The sequence below is a fragment of the Botryllus schlosseri genome, chromosome 10, assembly GCF_051294905.1.
Source record: "Botryllus schlosseri isolate E-star chromosome 10, Bs_hap1, whole genome shotgun sequence".
Taxonomy (NCBI): Eukaryota; Metazoa; Chordata; class Ascidiacea; order Stolidobranchia; family Styelidae; genus Botryllus; species Botryllus schlosseri.
The window spans coordinates 19,566,832-19,586,715 of NC_137245.1; the positions used below are offsets into that span (position 1 = coordinate 19,566,832).

Below are 19,884 nucleotides of genomic sequence, written 5' to 3' on the forward strand. Positions count from 1 at the left end.
ATCCATGGTTCCAGGACGTTGATTGTTATTCACAAGTGATATATGTGTCGCAAAAGAGTTATGTACATCAGAACATGAATGCTTTACCTGCTTTGGCTTGTCTGGTGCAATCACACACGGGCGGGGGGCGTCATGTCGGCTGCTTATTTTTACCGATTAGAAGTACGAAATGTACTCATAGGCTATGACATGCTATATAATCAGAGGTGGTCAGTAACGAAGTACTTCTACTTTTTTGAAGTACTCAAGTAGTTTTCCTCTACTTCTAGTACTTACTCAAGTAGAACTAATTTTTGCCACTTCTCTACTTAATAATATTTTGTGATTTACTTACTTATTTCTCGCTATTTTCATTTTGTCACGTAGAAGTAGTTTAAAACTCCAATCAGGAAGATAGCCTGAGGAATTTCGGGGCTGTTTTCACGGAGTATCAACATTTAATTTTCATAAAAGTTGAGTAAAGCTCAGAATTTTGGTCGCGCTTCGCGCACAGTGGATATGGAGTGACCAATATGATTTCACAAAAGTATCGGTGAATATAATTTAGGTAGCGGGTTGCATGGTTAAGTATAAAGGGGAGTGCAGTAATGCCTTTAATTTCCGGAAATAAAGCTACACAATATGACAAAATTACGACCCACCATATTTTTTATTAACGTTTACTAATCGCGCAAAGTGTTTACACCATATTCGGTAAACTTCTCCGTATTCCTCTTCGACTAAACTACGGGCCTTATAATATGGGAGAGGGTGCCATACCATGATCTTTTCTAAAACGCGCTGTTCGAGTAAACAGAGGATTAATATCGCATTTCCATATAAATACTATCATTTTCATCGAACGCTTATGCTGTCGAAAATTGGATACCTCCTGGTATGTATCAATATGAATCAAGCTCTGCACCTTTCGCATAGCTTGATTTGCAGCTTTTAACAATCAATGCCAACGAATTACGATCGTTTTCAAAACTACTTACTTACTTGAGTAAATTTAAAGTCAGTCAATTCTACTTATACTTCAAGTGGTTTGAGGTTGCTTATGGAAGAAGTACTGCTACTTGTACTTGAGTAGATTTTTCCTTCGCTACTTCTACTTCTACTTGAGTAGCTTTCTTGACTATTTTGACCACCTCTTTATATAATATAAACATAAACATGATCCTTTGTGTAATATAGGCTATCGCAAAATACCGTATTGTAACCCTGTTTGAACTTTTAAATGAGGATTCTTCTGCGCATATCATCAGATGTCGAAACGCAGTTTGTCGGGCGGTATTCACAAAGAAACCCGACAGTTAATCGTTCTCATGTATACGGTGGCATGGTATCATTAAAAACGTATGAACCTATAGACACGTTTCTAAAAACTGCGGAGGCTTTATGTCTTCATTGCCGGGTATAGCTGGTATGAGCATTGAGCACTTTCAACAAATTACCCGTGAGCATTGAGCAAGATTATAGGCCTATATTTAGCATATATCAGGGTTTCCTACGCTGGAGATCGCGTAACGAATTTCGGCGGTTACAGAGAGTATAGCCTACTATCGTGATCTTGATTTGTTGACAATTGCCGCTTAAATATATAAAAGTATTATTATTTCCGACTACTCTTTTGTCGCTGCAGTTCGCCTAAATAGGTATTATAGACTATTTGTAAAAATGGCTTTACAAATCTCGGTAGGGAACATAATAGGGGCAATAGGCATTAAGTATATACGGCGTTTAAAAAGTTAGGAGTGTATGCAATAGTAGCTCACTATTGAAAAAGTAAAGCTAATCGTCCTGACAAATTCGAGCAAGTACTGTAATAAGCATGCAGTGCAGGAAACTTGGACTCGGGAAAGCATAAGCTCAATTGACGCAAACGATGCTTATAGTGATATCAAAAAGACAACTTATATGGCGAATACATTTTACAATGTATAGTTGCACTTTCATATCAGAAAAAGAATATTGTATATGTCCTGGTTCTTGCCGGGTGAATCCTAACGCTAATCTGCAAGCCTTCGGATAACCCCGAATTTTCACCTAGTCACATAAACAAAAATTTACCACATCACACATCAAATACATTACTGTAGAATAATGGTGCCAAAAATGAACTGTGATCAACCCCTGAGATTGACTCAGCGAACCGCTGGAGTTCGTGTGAAGCTCGGTTAAGAACCACCGTTCGACATTGTGAACATTTATTTAAATGAGAGAATTCAGTGACTAGAAAGTTCCTATCATAGTCTTTCTCGTTACCGCGAAATTGAACGCAAAATAAAGATGGAAAAGTATACAAAATACTGTATAGGCTACTAGGTAGGCTGACAGCTCGCATCTTGAATACGAAATCGATTTCTTTTGCATTAAGTAGGATTTCTCCTGATTGAAACTGATATCTTAAATGCGGGTTCCTGTTCCGTATCATTGGAAGATTCGCTCGATTCTTCGTAATCGGAATCGTGGATTTCTTCAAAATCGGGCTCATACGTTTCCTCTTTAATAGTTTCGTACGCGCGGTACCACCGTTGCTTCGCCTTGCTGGCTGGTCGGGCAACCGATTTCCTCGCGAGGAACAACGTTATTTCTCTGGCCCTTTCCAGTTCTTTTTTCGCTTCCAATAATTTCGTCTCCTCTTTCTTTCTCAGCCAACGCTTGAACTTCTCCTTCGCCATTCGCCGACGTCTCTCTTCTTCCTCCTTCTCTCGCTTTTCTTGAGCTTCCTTTTCGGCCAATTCGGCCGCTTGCTTCATTCTGCAATGCGAGTCTCAGTTAAAATGAAAACGTATTTTCGTCAGGGTGGTCAGTAACGAAGTACCTCATCTTTTGTGGAGTACTCGAGTGAGTTTTGTCTACCTATATCACAATATCCGGAAGGTAGTCCAAGTGGACATCGTTGGTACTCAAATAGAAGTAGAAGTAACGATTTCCGAGTAAGTATGAAGGAATTAGGCCTATATTTCCCTAAAGAACTGAAAACTGTAGTAGAAGGAGTCTAAAAGCATACCCACTTAAAAATACTGTAAGTAGTCTAAACCTACTTGAGTACTTCGAAAAAAGTAGAGATACCTCGTTTCTGACCACCTCTGACTATACCAGAACAAGATTTGGAAAATTTGACCATTTTATCGTATCATAATTAAGTTATTCTGCAATCTTTGTAGAACTGTAGTGCCATTTTGAAAGTATATCGACTAATGAAATATTTGCGTTGTCTGTTGCGCGGCTATAGGGTTGCATTCAAAACGGATGATTGTTTAATGCACTTTGTTTAAAACATGTTTTAAATAGTGTTTCAAACAAAGGTCTTTTAAAAAAAAATAGTGTTTTATTACGTTGTAAAATCATGCCCTAATTGTGTAAATACTTTCCAAAAAACATGTTGTATGAGCCTACAGACAACCACCACCCGATATAGCCGTCGTATACGATACGGGATGGTTGGAAACCTCAGAATAGTCGGATCGACAGCTATAGTACGTAGATATTTAGTCAAAGGAGCTATATCAGGGGTTCTCAGCCCTTTCTTGGCCGTGGCCCATTTTACGGTTAGGAAATGTGCTGTGACCCACTTCTAATCTGAAAGTCATAATCCTGTTCAATGCGTGGTAATCGATGACGCCTATATGCCTATTTCTCTAAAATATGCCGATTTTACTCCTAATTTACTGATTAAATTAAAATATAAACAGCACGGGGCATGAAGTCGCGCCAAGCGCGACGAAAATTTTCAAGTTGAATGGATATCTTCCAACAAACGACCAACGAAATAATCTTGAGCCCACGAACTGAACCAACTGAAGTTGCGATGTCGGAATATTCAATCCAGTGATACTATCAATTCATTTGATCGCACATCATGTATATTGATTTCCAGACATGACATTCTAAACAGACTCCAATTATTAATGCGCTCCGCTGAATCCTCAATCTATTACTGTTCGTTGCGGCGGTGCAGTATACGACCTCCACCAGAAGTTGCTAATAATTTATAATTATGGCCATTTTCAGCTTACAATAATACGACCTGCCGAAGTACAGTAAATCTATACATCAATTACACTTCATTCCGAGTTTATTGCACACCCCTCACAACGGCATACGACATTATGACCCTGCCGGAATACTTGGTTACTTCAGCATTACCTTCCAAGTATTATATACGCGAAATTATTTTAGTTGCTGTTAGCCATAGGTAGTCATAGCCAGTGGAAAAAGCCGCTGTTTCTGCCCCCCATTTTCGACTTGAAATGCTGACTCCATACGCACCACTACGTCTCATCAGAGTCGGATGAAAAGCTTTATGTAGCTTACGTATAATCAACTAATATGAATTTATTTTTAGCGATTAACAACAAATATTACTAAACTTACATTATTTCTAAAAATTTTCCAAATATAGCTCTGTGGCCCACCTCAAATGCTCTTGTGGCCCACCAGTGGGCCATGGCCCACCCTTTGAGAACCCCTGAACAATATTCACTCTATATTTTCAATTGTCAATGCCAATCCACCATGACGGCACAATTGATTATTCGTGACGTCATGACTTAAAAACAAACCAATAAAAACAATAAAAACATGTTTTAAACAAGGGTCTTGGTTTAAACATGCTTGTTTTGAATTGATTTTTGTTTTAAATGCAACCCTAGACGCGACGCCGGGAGAATAACATACTATACGTGCCGGATGGCTATCAGACGACAAAAGAGAGTAAACATGTGTCTAAAAACAGTCTGACGACACCGTGACGTGACATCATCTATTGAGACCATGAGATTTAGATTATGAAATACCCACAGTCCTAGACTAGAGTATAGATTTATCGAATGTTTACATTCGATAATAGATTACTAACATACGGATAGATACGTCAGTCACACTCGAATAACCAGAGTTTTTAACGGCTGCGAAAGGCAAAATCAGAATAATTGCTAATCCTTTAGTTTGCGACCCGAGCACAGGGTTGATAATCTATAACTAGAAAAAGCTAAAAACATGCAGAGGTGGTCAAAGTAGTCAAAAAAGCTGCTCAAGTGGAAGTAGAAGTAGCGACAAAAAATCGACTCAAATACGAGTAGAAGTACTTCGTAGATAAGCAACCTGAAACTACTTGAAGTAAAAGTAGAATTGACTGACTTTAAATCTACTCCAGTAAGTATGAAGTTGTGAAAACGATCGTAATTCGTTTGCATTGACTGTCAAAAGCTGCAAATTGAACTATGCGAAAGGTGCAGAGCTTGATTCATATTGATGCATACCAGGAGGTATCCAATTTTCAACAGCATAAGCATTCCTCCGCATCATGGGATGAAAATGATAGCATTGATATGGGAATGCGATACTAATCCTCTGTTAACTCGAACACCCGATTTAGCTGATATTATGGTATGGCACCCGGCCCCATGTTATAAGGCCCGTAATTTGGTCGAAGAGCAACACGGAGAAGTGGTGTCGGATACGGTGTAAACACTTTGCGCGATTAGTAAACGGTAATGAAAAATGTGGCTGATCGTGAAAATGCCATATAGTGTAGCTTTATTTTCGGAAAATAGAGGCATTACTACATTTGCTGTTATACTTCAATATATATGTTTTCCAGACAAAAGAACTGAAACTAGAACTCAAAGTATGATATTGGGAATTGAAAGAGAAACATACTACTTCTAAAAAGCGGAAATATATTTCATGTCTTTTCTCCAGAAAATTTCAACAGATAAAACAGGTCTAAAGCTAAAAAAATTCAGAGTCCACTTTTCCAGATTAGGACACGCCAATGACTGCTAGATTACGAGAAGTAAATGCTAGATTGCAAAACATCAGTTTCAAACGTTATTATGGGCCAATGCGGTGTGAACGGAACCACGCAACCCGCTTACCTTAATTATATTCACCGGTACTTTCGTGAAATCATATTGATTCCCTCCACATCCACCGTGCGCGAAGCGCGACGAAAATTCTGGGCTTTACTCAATATTTATGAAAATTAAATGTTGATACACCGTGAAAAGAGCCCTGAAATTCCTCATGCTATCTTCCTGATTGGAGGCTTAAACTACTTCTACTTGACAAACTGAAAATAGCGAAAAGTAAGTAAATAGATCACAAAATTTTACGACGTAGAAGTAGAAGTAGCGGGAAATTAGATGTACTTGAGTAAGTACCCAAGTAGCGGAAAACTATTTGAGTACTTTAAAAAAGTAGAAGTACTTCGTTACTGACCGCCTCTGTAAAGATGTGTATCGCTCACTTATTATGCTGTTCCTTCGCTTGAACCCATTCGTCGAACGTCTTCACTCTCGGTTTGCTGAGCCATTCTTGATATTCCGCGCTCGCCATTTCTTCGCTCATCGACTCTCTCTTCCTTTTTTGCTCCAATTCCGACTTTCGCAGCTCTTCCTTTTTCTTGAGCCATTCCAATCTTTTCCGCTCGAGCTCCTTCTTTCTAAAGTGCAAGAGAGGCCAGATGAAGTGAACTGAAGCGTCGAAGGTCGATTAGGATATAACGTATTTACTTTCTCTCCTCCTCTTGTTGCATCCTAATTCTAGTCTGTTCTTCGAGGATTCTCTGGTTGTTCAGCTGGTTCTGTCTTTCCTCTTCCTTTTCCTTTACCCAGTCCTCGTACGTTTTATGAAGTCTGATATCGCGTTTCACGGACTTTCTGGAGGAGTCAGGCGGCGCATCTATAGCTTTTGAATTTCAACGGTTGCTTTTATCAGTGGGGTCAGCAAAGCAGTACTTGTGCATTTAAGAAGTACTCAGGTCGGTTTCGTTAACCTCAGCTACTTAAAAACGAGTGGTTCCGGGGCCTATGATGGGTCCCGGTGGTTCCCTTTACAGACTACTTCCACTTCTACTTCCACCTGTTTGGGAAAAAATCCTTACTTTCTTGACTCTGTCAAGTATAAGACGAATTTGCATCACTTTCACGAGTAAATCACTATGCAAAGCCGGCCACCCTGAATGATTGTAGCATATATAATTTCAGAAATTCCACCTATTTCCATTCTGCGTCAGTTACAAAGTCGCAGCTTGAGATTTTGACAGTGCGGTCTCAGCATTTGACTAACAGTCTGCAAGTTTCGCTCAACCTACTTCTTCCAACCAATTATTAGAGCAATTCTCATAACTTCTGTTTGTGTTGGCATGCCTTGAAAATCGATATTTACTTATAAGTGTGCATAAATTTGTAGTATTAGTAAAGCATCATATACTTGAGCACTAGCAAGGACTACTTTGACCCCCACCGGATTTTAGGCAGTCGAAGTCCGGGCAGTGGTACTGATGTTGCTGTAGGTAGATTATGGTCATTGATTTTTGAAATACTGATGCCTTGAGCAAATTTTATTTAAATCCACATCATTTCCACTTGAACAGTTTCGGTATCAGTAACAGGTCCAGGGGAACTTCAAGGTGTTTAACATCCCCAACTTCGTTTGGCCAGGATGAGGTACTCAATTAATGACCGCAACATCGCGCACTCATTCTCATTGGGCAGAAAGTTCACATGATCTAAATATGTTCCACTCCTATTTCGGCGCAGTATCTTTTACTCAATCAAGAGCGTGTCATGATCCTTGATGGTCATCATCGCATGGGATAGGCTACATTTGTAGCGTGATGTTGATTACTTAGATTTGACCTTAGAAATACTGTGCATAATTCTGATACGAACCTTTGTATTCTTCTGTCTCTTCGTTTTTTGCGCGAAGCCACTCATCGAAAGTTAATCCGGACGACACGCTCCTTCGCGAGTCTGCCTGACTCTTTCTCCTAAGATTTTCCTCCTTCCTCTTTTCGTCACTTCTCCGTTTTCTCTCCAGCCAAGCGTCGAAGGCTTTGCGATTCCTTTCGGTCCGTTCTATTTCGGTCAAACTTTTTTGAGTTCTTGGTGTCGCGACCTTTGATGCATCCGTGTTTTTGTTTTGAAATGAATATCGTTTTTCCGAGCGTGGTGAACGTACTGTTGGCAGCGTAGCGTTTCTGTGATTTCCAAATTGTTCCTTAGCCACTTGTTTTGGACTATTGGTATCACGCTGCATTACATCCTTCGTGATATTTGAGGAACTGCGTTCTGAATTTAAGAGCTCATTTGGCTGTGTAGGCTGTTGTGGTTTACGCATCTGTTTAAGTATGTATTCCGTTCTCTCTGAGTTTGTATTAGACGGATTCGACTTCATGGTTTCTGAACGAGTCAAGCAGGTGTCATCTCTCTGTTGCTGCACAAGCAATTTGTGTACAGGAATCGAGGTATGGGAGCATTGCTTCCTCGCCTCGATTGGCGATTGTTCTGAGTTTACAGCAGCCGTAGCAGCAACCGCATTGCCAGGACTTGTTTCTGTTACCCGTGGTCTTGTTATTGCCGCACTATGATTACTTATTGAGTCATTCTCAAACATATTCTCGTTCCTACTTGGAGTGGAAGGTATGCTGTCGGCGTCGCTGAGAATTTCCTGCTCTGCTCTTGGTATCGTGAGATGTATAATGTGATGTTCCTTGCGATATTCTTCGGGACTGTCGTCGTATTCGGTCGCAGAACTAGGCCTACTTTTCAGGGAGCCAGATTTTAAGGAATTGCTTGTAGTCACAGTTGGGGCGGTGTGTGTCCGAGGAAATTCCGTCCCATATGACTTCGCGTGATCCCCCTCGAAGGGCATCAGAAACGGTTTTGGTAAAGACGCCGTGATTTCAGGCACATGTTGCGGGTCTCGTTCTGTGTCGAGATGTGTGATACTTCCATAAGTGCTATCCGTATTATTATGACTTGCGGGGTAATCGTCTCCACTTCTTTCGGATATCAAATCATTAATAGTAATTTCAACTGTTGGAGAATTAGTTTGCGTACTTGATGTATTCGATGTTCGCGTTGGCGTATTGCGTTCTGTCGTCGGTGTAATAGCGATTTCACCACCAGGTGCGTAACCTTTGAATCATATGAACGAGTGCATGTTAATGTTAGCATATGGCTCGCGTTAATTCGAACTTTCAGTTAGAATGCTTGCGAGATAGTACGGATACTTGAGACCCAATATTTTACAATCTATATGCTCATTGCTCAGTCATTGACAGAATATAATTGTTTAACTTACTTCTGTCGGATCTTTTTGGCCAAGCGTTTGAAGTATTTGTGACCTTGCCATCAAAGTGTGTTGTTCTCCACGGTATTGACCTCTGACGATCTTTCTTCGAGGCGAAGTATGCCAATATGCTCCTGGTTTTATCCAGTTTCAGTCCATTGATAGTGACCTTCCGACGGGGTACCTGCTTCGACACGCCGCGGCAATTTGATCTTGAAGGGGTCGACGATGAACGTGTTGGCAGTTTGCTATCAAGCATTGTAAGCTGTCTTGTGTACACTGATGCAGTTTTCGGTCTGCCGTATTTTAATTTGCCGTGCGAAGGAGATTCGAACGAATTCGATGAAGTTGGCATAATAACGTCCGCGCTTATAGGCCGTTTAGGCGAAGGAATTCGCAATGTGTTACCACTCTTTGCCGGCAGCTCCTCTGTAGCTTTGGAACTAAAGACTTGTTTAGTTAGAGACACTGACCATTGATTCAACCATAACCATCTGGCCAATTCGAAGTGACCTCTGCTAGTTGCTAAGTCGAGTGGCGATACTCCCCGCACATTATAGCAGCTGTTGACAGAAAACAATTCACCATTGGCATTTTGTCACGATATGGCTATAGGCCTATAGGCCTATTTTGGTCTACCCACCGAATATTCGATCCGTTAGCAACAAGATATTGAGCGACGGCAAGATGGCCATAGTGAGAGGCGATATGCAACGGGGTATTGCCTAGTGAAGTCGTGTACATTGTGTCGGCATCTGTAAAAAGTACATGATACGATAAAATTCCATGAGAAGTCTTATTACATATCAGAAAAGGATATAATAATTTAACTGCATCAGCATACCATTGTTCAGAAATCGTGTGCCAGAGTTTGGGAGATAGTGTTTTCAATATTCTAGGTTTTCCCACATATTTTGTGGCGAATCAGACTTCCCCTATACCACCATTCAGGTGAGTTCCGCCTTTCCAATTTATGGACGTGTACATTATTATCGTACAACATTATAAATCGCACATTCAAACTATAAATTTTCAATTAATCCTAACTAAATGGCATTATAAATTAATTTCAATTGTAGTGTAATCAACTATAAAACCTCCTATACTTTCTCCATCTCTGCAATGAAAAGGATGGTCAGGCCACAACCCACTACAAAGATATATATTACCATTATTCAAGAGAACTTTGCATAGTTTCATATCGCCGTGTCTGACTACTGCAAAGAGCGCCTTTGACGAGAGATCCCCCGCGTCAAAACGACCGGATTTCCCCGTTTCGCTGTTGGGCGACAGTGAACCTGTCGAGGCACATTTATTGGATATTGCACGAACCGCCCTTTTGAAGATAGTAAATGAATTCCACCGCGCCGCATTCATCAAGGTGTTCCACGAATCATTCAGCGTGACTCTGTCATAGGCAATCAATTATAGTTGTCGGTAGACGTTCCACACGAAAGCGAATCGACACAGCAGAGTGCTTTCCCAATTATTATTATCACTAGATTACATGAATCCAACAAATGATTAGTAATTAAAAAATCATTAAACATATGTATTGCATTATATTATATTATTATATAATATTCTATTCTATTCTTGTCATCAACTGATATAGGATATGCAGTATTTGGTATGTCAACGTATGTGTATCACGTCGTAATTGCATTGCGTATTACACAGATATTGTCTTTAACGAAGTACTTCTACTTTGTATGGGTACGCACGAAAGTTCTGCCAACTAGCACTACTTACTGAAGTGGTTAAGATTTTAGACTACTCCCACTTCTACTTGACAGTTTTGAGTTTTCTGAACCAGGAATATTTACTATTTTACTTACTTCAAAGGCGCTGAACTCAGGTATGCAGCGCATACCTAGGATTTTTTTGGGTATGCGGCATACCCAAAATTTGGTTAGGTCAGCAACTGACTGGCCGGTGAATTGATCGATTTAGAAATAAGCAATGTATTATTTCGTAGTGCTGCTGCACACGTAAGCAAATCAGCAGCAAAACATTCAGGCGCTTCACAAAACCCCGTCCTTTTGAAACGACCATTCTGATGCTAATATTTAGTTAGTCGTATTTTATCAGTGTTGCACGCCGCCACGGTCAATTAGCGAAAAGTGTGTTTCCAATTAGCGAGCGCCGTTTGTGCACAATGTAACGCAACGACATCTCCCGCTGAGATTATTGCAAAATTAGGTCATTAATTGCCGCGCGCTCGGCAATCGTCGCTGGCCTGATTTATCGCGTCTCCATCAAGCCTGGTTCCGCTGGCTTGAAGAATCGATCTGCAATAGGCCCGGTGCGCACTATACCATCGATAACATCGTTGGCTTACGCAATTGGGTCTGCAATAGACCTGGTACGAAATATATCATCTCGGGCCTAGCATGCTTTGGCTCTTATCTATCGATTGTGATTAAAGATTGACATCGCGTACATGATTTCCGCTAATACTTGAACATAACCATCAGAAGATGTATGTCAAGGCTTGAGTTTTAAAAGATGAGAAAGGTTTAAACCACCTGAAATCGATGCCATTGTAGAACAGACTCCATAACAACTCGGCTATGCGCCTGAATACATTGATCGAACGCGAGTATTTAGAAGACGCAACGCGAGGCAACAAAACCCAGACCTCAACATCGACACTCAAGATGTCAATTTCTGGAGGCGCGATTGTCATCTCCTGAAGTGTAGGAATATGATATCTGATGCGCCGGCCAGAACTATCGCGTCTTGTGTGATTGTGATATCAGACTGGCTCAGACATTGAACATGGACGGAATTGATTGAAATACATGTTGACCTTGAACAGATAGCGGCGTAATTGATTTTGATCAACGCTAATACTAAAAAGAACTACCAGAAAATGTCTTGCAGGCTCTTGATATCGAAACTTCTGACTCCTCTGAAATCGGAGTCACGAATGAATAGAGTCCAGAACAGAATTTCCATTTGGGAAAATAATTCCTGTAACTTTAGTTTATTAGCCGTCGCCAAAAATGCGTATCCGTTTGGTCTCAAGGCGGAGTGATTGATATGTAATGATTGTCGGCGCGCGTGTTGACGAATATGTTGCGTGAGATTGCGAGCCCACTAATTGACTGTGCAGTGTGCAGTCGGACTCGCTAGTAATCTAATGGCAGCGTGATGTGTCGAGTATAACACAGGGATGGTGTGAACCTCTGAAAGGTTCAGGTTCGTGTGAACGCGAACCTTTTTGAAAGGTTCTGTGTGAACGCGAACGTGAACCTCGTGACGTCATGTGACGTCATATTGCTAATTCCAACCCCACATTTCAGTGAAGTGATAGCATAAATAAATGTACACAGTTGTACACGATACCTAGCGACGACTGGCCACATAACGCCACAATGCTGAAGTGCATATTGTAGGCTTACCATATTTTGGAAATCTAAAAAGAGGACACTTTTTCAGAAATTTGAGACTTCCAAAATCGGAGAAGAATTCTCAAAAATCGGTCAATTTTCCCCACTTTGTGATCGGTTGACTGAAAAAAAAAGTCATCTTTCCGCTCAGAGCTCAAAATACCGTTTTTCCCTCCGCATTGTTAGGTGGATGACTAAGAAAAAAGGTCAACTTTCCGCTCAGAGCTAAAATCACAGTTTTTAACTCCGAAATACCCGCCGGGGCGTCACTTATGTGCTAATTTACGGCATATCACTCGCAATTTGCTCTAAATCTGACCTAAATTTTCAAAAAAGAGGACAAAATCTCAAAAAAGAGGACAAAAGGGCGTCCTCCGAGGACACTTTCAAAAAAGTCAAAAAAGAGGACAAATCCTCTTAAAAGAGGACGTATGGTAACCCTAACATATTGACGTTTTAAACGTCGCCGAATGTATCAGCTGGGGCAATCAAATGATATAATAATCCCATAAATCAATATCTTCCGTCCTTCGCCAACAATTTCGACGAGGATTTGCAAGGGAATATAAGCCTACGCCAGTATAGGCCAGACCGGACAATGCATTCGGCGTCTGAGTATAATTACTACGTTAATATTGAGCAGAGTGTAAAGCGGGTTTCTGTGCTTGCTACCGATATTACCCCTTTAACAAGTTACACAAAAGTAGCCAACACCCCAATCGCACGGATTTGGTTTTCGTGATACAATAAAGATATGAAATCAAGATTCACCCCGTACGCCTGCTAGATTTTTTTCATCAGGCAACGATATCAACTTCATTGATTGATTGAATAAGCATCATTCGTTTACTACCTACATATAGTGTTTTTTGCTCTTGATGTTGTGTGATTGTGGGTGAAGCTCACAGCAGAGAGTCACTAAATATAAACCAACGGAAGGCTGGATATTTCGAGCAAACTTTTGTAACAAAGCCAGTAAAATGTTTGATACTGCCAAGGTGCATGCTCGTTTAGTGTTGATTTTTTGATGCTGCCAGCACCATGTATAGAGTGGCCCGCAGTTGAAATGCCATAAATTTAAACAAAAGATGTTTTAATGAGTGAAAATTGTAATATCTGAAAAAAGGTTCACAGTGCAGAACCTACCAAGGTTCGTTTGTGAGCGTGAACCTCTAAATTTCCCAGGTTCACACATAGAACGCGAACGTGAACCTCACGTTCACACCATCCCTCGAGCGATTCCGTTACACAAGGATGCTGTTCCGATCGATGTATTATCGGCATTGGTGCATGTACTCAACCATAATAAACTGATGCTACCTTGGTAAATTTGAAATGAATTCAATCAATTCAGCAAGCGGCCGGCTGGCTACGCGCCTGCTTAATAGTATCGTGATTTTGTCACCATATACAAGTGACAGGTCATATTGAACGCTTGCGAGTCGGTTCATTTGTCAACTCTGACGTACTATGACGTCAGTCCTTTGTCACGTCATCGATCCCGCATACCTAGCGAAAAATGACTTATTTATAAGTCACCACTTCTACTTGCATTTGTGTGAAAAATTACGACGGTACTTATACCTCTAATTGAGTACCACTGATGACTACTTTAACCGCCCTTGGACTATCATACATTATGTATGCCTATGTTCCCTATATCTATACTAATAATACTGTATTCTAATATGGAACTGAAATTTCAAACATATTTTTCGACAGTAGTGCAATACTGCAAGCGAATTAAACTATTGTACCTTATGGTATCTCCGAAGGCCACATTCTTTCCTAAATTTAGGGAGTCGTTGTCACGAAAGGATTTCTCGTGAATCGACCTAATTTCCATAAAACTCGCCGGAATCCCCAAATAGAGCTCGAGATCGCTTTTGACTTCGAATATTTTCATTCCATCATACAGGTCACGAAGAGTGTACACTGATAAAACATGATAAATCATTTGGATATAAGAAATACCTCAGTATAAGATATATATGATGTGGCGAAGAGATACACAATATGATAAGGTTGCGCCGGCCGATAATGCAGTAGACCTAAATAATTATACAGGCCATCAACTATTTGGAATGTTTAATGACTGGCAATATATTGACAAAAAGTATCTGAGGCGGAGGGAGAATATTTGGGATGACAAACTCAAGTTTTATTATATTCGGGGGCAAAAGATGTGCATTGTGCAATGGCGACGCCCATGTTGTATTCCAGTTGGAACATATACTTGCTTAGCTATAGTAGCGCAGTGACAAATCATTGTATCGTACGTTATGGTACTGGTACAACTGAGGTTGTGTTTTAAGTGGAAATAAATTTAAATCTCAGATGACTAGACTATGGGGCCTTTCTTTAAAACATATTTTCGTTGTTTTATGGGATATTGATTGTAGACATGGTCTTCTCCAGATATGCAATACATAGAATGCGTTAAAGGCGAAGGTAGACAAAGTATAAAGTATAGTCGATGTTTCTACTCAATAATATGTAGAAGTCATGCGGAAAATTTCTACTCGATTACAAGTAGAAGCGGTTGAGGTAACGATTATTTCCAAAACAACTCAAAGTTACTTCAAGTGGATGTAAAAAATGGACTGTCGGTAAAGCATTTAATTGTATGTAGATCAAAAAGTAAATGTGGACTAGGGATTGCATATACTTCTAGCAGTTGTCGGTTCTGGCCATGCTCGAAATTGCAAGACGCGTCTTCGAGACCAACGCAAAATGACTAATTACACTATACAAATTCAGCATGTGTGTAATTTTCGAAAACATATTCAGTTACTGTGATAGAGGGACCATTTTGCACATGACTTCGATTTCACTCATAACAGAGATGCAATTTTTTCTTGCCGCCAATGTCTACTTTTCAAAATTTAAAGGGTCAAAAGTCGCCAGAGTTATCTGAGAAAAATGTTAAATAGAAATGCAAGTAGCCTGATAACATGACCATTTGAGGAAGTAGCGTAAGTATAGCAAAAAAGATTTCAATTTGAAGCCAACTCCCCGACCGACATCAATGAAAATTCTGCAATGTAGCTTCCTACGTTACGTAGAATGCACGTATTACTCAGTTGCGCGATTAGCTCATTTTCCCCATTAGCCCCTTCGCGAACTTTAAGGCATTTCATAGTGATTGTTGAGAATTCTTATATAACGTAATGTAACTTCCTAAGTTACGTACATTCGTACAATGTGCGCATTAGATCAATTTCGTAATTAGCCGATCTGGCGCTTTTCTATAGTCATGAGTAGGGTTGCATTTAAAACAAAAATCAATTAAAAAAAAATAATGTTTTATTTATTTTAGCCATGACGTCACGAATATTTAATTGTGACGTCGCAGTGGATTGGCATTGGCAATTGAAAATATAGGGTAAATATGGCTAATTCGACGAAAAGGGCTTCGGATCACTGTCATAAGCAGACCAAAAATATCTTTAACCAGGACTACATCGTTATGCAGCATTTTTACGGTCGGCGGTCATCATCATCATCAGTACACCCATTCCGTACCAATGATCTATTCTATATCTACGCGCAAAAACTGTTGAACCGACGACGATTTCGAGGGTTCCAGCCACCTCACATCATACGTCGACTATTTTTGGTGCAAATCGGCCGCAGGCTCATACTACATGGTTTTCGGACGTATTCACGCAATTATGGCATAATTAGACAACGTTTGAAAAAATAAACACATTTTTTTCAAAAGGCTATTTGTTTAAAACACTGTGTTTACATGTTTTAAACAAATTGTTTTAAACACACCTAGTTAGATAACATTTCCTATAGTTGGATGATTTGAAACATTGTAACATTACTCGACTGAAATGAATGAACTTTCTTATATATCGCAGTTATGTGCGTGTGGAATGCACCCATTAGCTCATGCAGTTGCGCGATTAGCCGATATAGTTATGTATGGGATATCAACTGTTGTATTGTATTGAACCATTTCAACCAACTTCCCGAATGACACGAAACGACTGTTTCTGATTATCTCGAAAAATATATGGTATTCTGGTAGCCTGGTAGCCTGCAGACTTTTACGCGGTTAGGCGGTTAGCTGATTGCACCCGTCTATTCTTTCCGTCCTAACTATTGCAGTGTTACGTGTTTTTGGAGGTAAATAAGTTACCAAAACTATACGCAAAAATCCAATTAAAGTGATGGTTGTCAGAGATTCAATCGCTGAACCGCATTGTATTACTCAACGTGACATATAGTATAATGCCAGTTGTGTGATTTAATCCTCCGAGGATGATCCAATATAGAGAAGGAGATCTGGTAACACTGAGTATAAGGGAAGGTCATCATAAAGAATGTTCGTGCGCCCTACTAATGGTAAACTAGAGGGCATGACAAATATCTGGCTATATATATTGTACTGTAATTTTGGGGATCGATATTTGTAGAGGATCGGTAAATCGAAGATTACTTAATCCAAGGTCAAGTTATCTGACAATGACAGGGTTTGAATTCTCTTTCATAGCGCTATCGGGTTAGGTCATCGTAAAGACTGTTCGTGCGCCCTACTAATGGTAAACTAGAGGGCATGACCAATATATGGCTATATATATTGTACCGTAATTTTGGAGATCGATATTTGTAGATGATCGGTAAATCGAATATTACCTAATCCTAGGTCAAGTTATCTGACAATGACAAGGTTTGAATTCTCTTTCATAGCGTTTTCGGGTTTATAACCTATATGTATATATGTTTTTTCAGTACAGCAATGGTGATTTCGTTAGGTCTTGCGTTGCGTTGCTCTATTGGGATAAAATGCTAAATCAAGCTTGCCCAGTAATAGACAGAGGTCACTATACGTTATCAACATATTACAGCGAATGAAATATCTTCAGAACCTTACTTTCAGATTTTTCTTCGTGACATAGTCTAACGAATAAGACGAACGCCTTTGCGTTGGGATGGTTTCTCACGCTGTTATAGCCGACAGAGTTCAGATTTGGCGTGTACGTTTTCTTTAGCCATTGATTCCATTCCGCGTCCGGTCTGCGTCCCAGCATTTTCTTCGCTCATCTAGTTGTAAATAAAGGGCTGAGCAAGAGCAAAGTTGTCTCTTTAACAAATGTTACGGCATCACAACGGCACTATATTATGACGTCGTCTTGTAGATTCCATCACTATAATCGGAATCCAATCTTAACACAGATCACGAATCCAATCACATTAGTAGGAATCACAGCAAAAACTCGATTTTCTCTGGCGACAGTTGCCTAGCATCGTCCAATTATATTAGGAAATACACTGTAGGCTACTATAAGATCTTACTTGCTTGAAATGTGCAACATACTACGTATATACAATGTTCTTTCCAATTCTCTACCCGTTGCGGACGATTAGGCTACCCCTGACGAGTGTTAGCCGAAAATATTCGGGCTCATTTCAATATGAGAATATACTATTCAATTGTATATCGAAGTTCTGTTACGTACATCCAAGAAGCTCTTCAGGCGCATTTGTATAAACAAATTACCAAACTAATTCCAAGAAGTCTTGCCTGTTTAGAGTCGGTAGGCTATCACTCCGTAATGATTGGATAAATCGAGATAACTGGCACATGAAATTGTAAATGAACTTATCAACTGTAAAATACCATAGGTTAATACAAAAGACGGAAAATATGAGTTCGTTAAGTTCTGAGCGATTCTCAAATGTTAAGACCAAAAAGGGATATTTTTCAAAAGGTATAATTTCATGTCCGCCTCTGACTTGCTGCTCCCTTCAATATCTTATCATAAAAGTCCTGTACCAACTGATCAATGACACTGCGTAGTTTACCAAGGACCTTTACCTTATGTTAGTGAACGCAATATCATTCTTTATTCTATTCGAAATTATAGCTTACGCTATTATGCTTAGGCTACATTGTGGTCATATGTTCATGTTCATGTAAGAAGCGTTGGTGATGAAGGTATGTACCCTCCTGTTGAGTAAACTGATGCGGAATAAAGTAAGTAAATGTTTGACGATTGAATTTACTCTTGTAATTGTCCTTCAGATAGTCCGTCTTCGTCAAATCCATCTAATTCTCGAAGTGTTATATCGCATCTTCCTGTGACATATCTATTGTTGGGTTACTGTCGGGATAAATATTGACTCGTCACAAACAGTAACACGGCTATGTGGTCCTATTGCGTGTTTGATCGTACGGACCTGGCGCATTAGAAAATTGCCTGGCAACAAGCCATTTTACGAGCAAAGATTTTTGATCCGCCATAAATTACGTCTGCCCGTAACCATGGAGATATCCCAGTGATTTGGTAAACTGATTCCTGTTTGTATTTCATAGTGTATACGAACGGACTGTTAAATTGACAGGCCCGCATATACAGAAATTAAATTTACAACGATTCTTTCGCGACTGAGCAACCACAAGACCGTGTACAAATGTAATATATATAATATGGAACATAATATAGGCCTATCAGTGTCATTGACCATTGCAGTCGAAAAACACCATAATTACCTCAGCAACAACAACGTGCTAATGTACTGATCAACGTCACAACAGAGAAAATGTATGCTATAATGGAAATTATAATTACTTCCGGAGTGGCACTCGTGCGGCAAACATGAATAATAATAATTCACTATTCTTCCCTTGTGCCGTTTTACATATGCACGACTTACCCGCTGTAGCAGTTTAAGTGAAATATTTGTGTTTTGTATGAATGGTAGCAAATTCATTTGAGCCACTAGCTACATACGGAAATGCAAAAACACTCTTGGCCAAAGGCGTGGGTAGGCGTGGAAGCCTAGAAACCTCGGTTGATCGTAATTCAAACAGCGCGTTTTGCACAAGGCTGCGTCAATTCATGGAAACGACAATTCCGATGAGTATTGATCGAGTAGAAGCATTGCCGCGAAGCGCTATGAAATAGTCATGGTCAATTATATTTTTGATGACATGAAAATAGGAATATATTCCTTGTCACAAATATAGATATAAAGTTGAACTCTACGTCATCGTTATCCATGTGGCATCATAGTAGGTAGTATTCTAATACTCGACTCGGCTGATAATATAGAATGACCCACCGACAGAGGTATAGGCCTACTCAAATTTGCTCAGCGTTATAGTCACACACGTCGTTAGTAGGATATGTGTATTCCAGATAGGCGTAATTATTATGGCATTACTATAATATCGATTTCTTTAGAAATATCAAATCTTTTAAGTGGTACATGGCCCAGTGAATAGAAAATACACGGACGCTACACATGCGTTAATTCTCAAACGTCATCACATTCACATCCATTGATCTTCTTGGGGGAATACAGAACATCAATATACAATTGATTAATATATTGATATAGAAATGTACCCGACAGGGGCAATCGTCAGCAACTAGTAGAGAATTGGATAGAACATTGTATATCATCA

At 39.8% G+C, this 19,884-nt stretch overlaps 1 protein-coding gene and 1 long non-coding RNA gene across 3 annotated transcripts; both read right to left on the reverse strand.

The window, feature by feature from the left end:
* Positions 1 to 711: 711 nt before the first annotated feature.
* On the reverse strand, positions 712 to 18,587 carry LOC145447865 (uncharacterized). Of its 2 annotated transcripts, XM_080326129.1 has the most exons (10): positions 17,933 to 18,587; positions 17,347 to 17,516; positions 14,219 to 14,396; positions 10,236 to 10,474; positions 9,710 to 9,821; positions 9,079 to 9,629; positions 7,665 to 8,912; positions 6,504 to 6,678; positions 6,239 to 6,433; positions 712 to 2,742 (listed from the first exon to the last, which is right to left on the reverse strand). In XM_080326129.1, exons 2-10 carry the CDS (start codon positions 17,501 to 17,503, stop codon positions 2,355 to 2,357), a joined length of 3,243 nt encoding a protein of 1,080 aa, XP_080182255.1. In that variant the 5' UTR covers positions 17,504 to 17,516; positions 17,933 to 18,587; the 3' UTR covers positions 712 to 2,354. The 2 variants fall into 2 exon arrangements, with proteins under 2 accessions (XP_080182255.1, XP_080182256.1); XM_080326130.1 differs by lacking the exon at positions 17,933 to 18,587 and having other exon boundaries at positions 17,347 to 17,890.
* Positions 3,305 to 6,191, reverse strand: LOC145447866 (uncharacterized). Its single transcript, XR_013917737.1, has 2 exons — positions 5,386 to 6,191; positions 3,305 to 5,340 (listed from the first exon to the last, which is right to left on the reverse strand). It is a non-coding gene; the product is annotated as an uncharacterized LOC145447866 (long non-coding RNA).
* Positions 18,588 to 19,884: the final 1,297 nt, after the last annotated feature.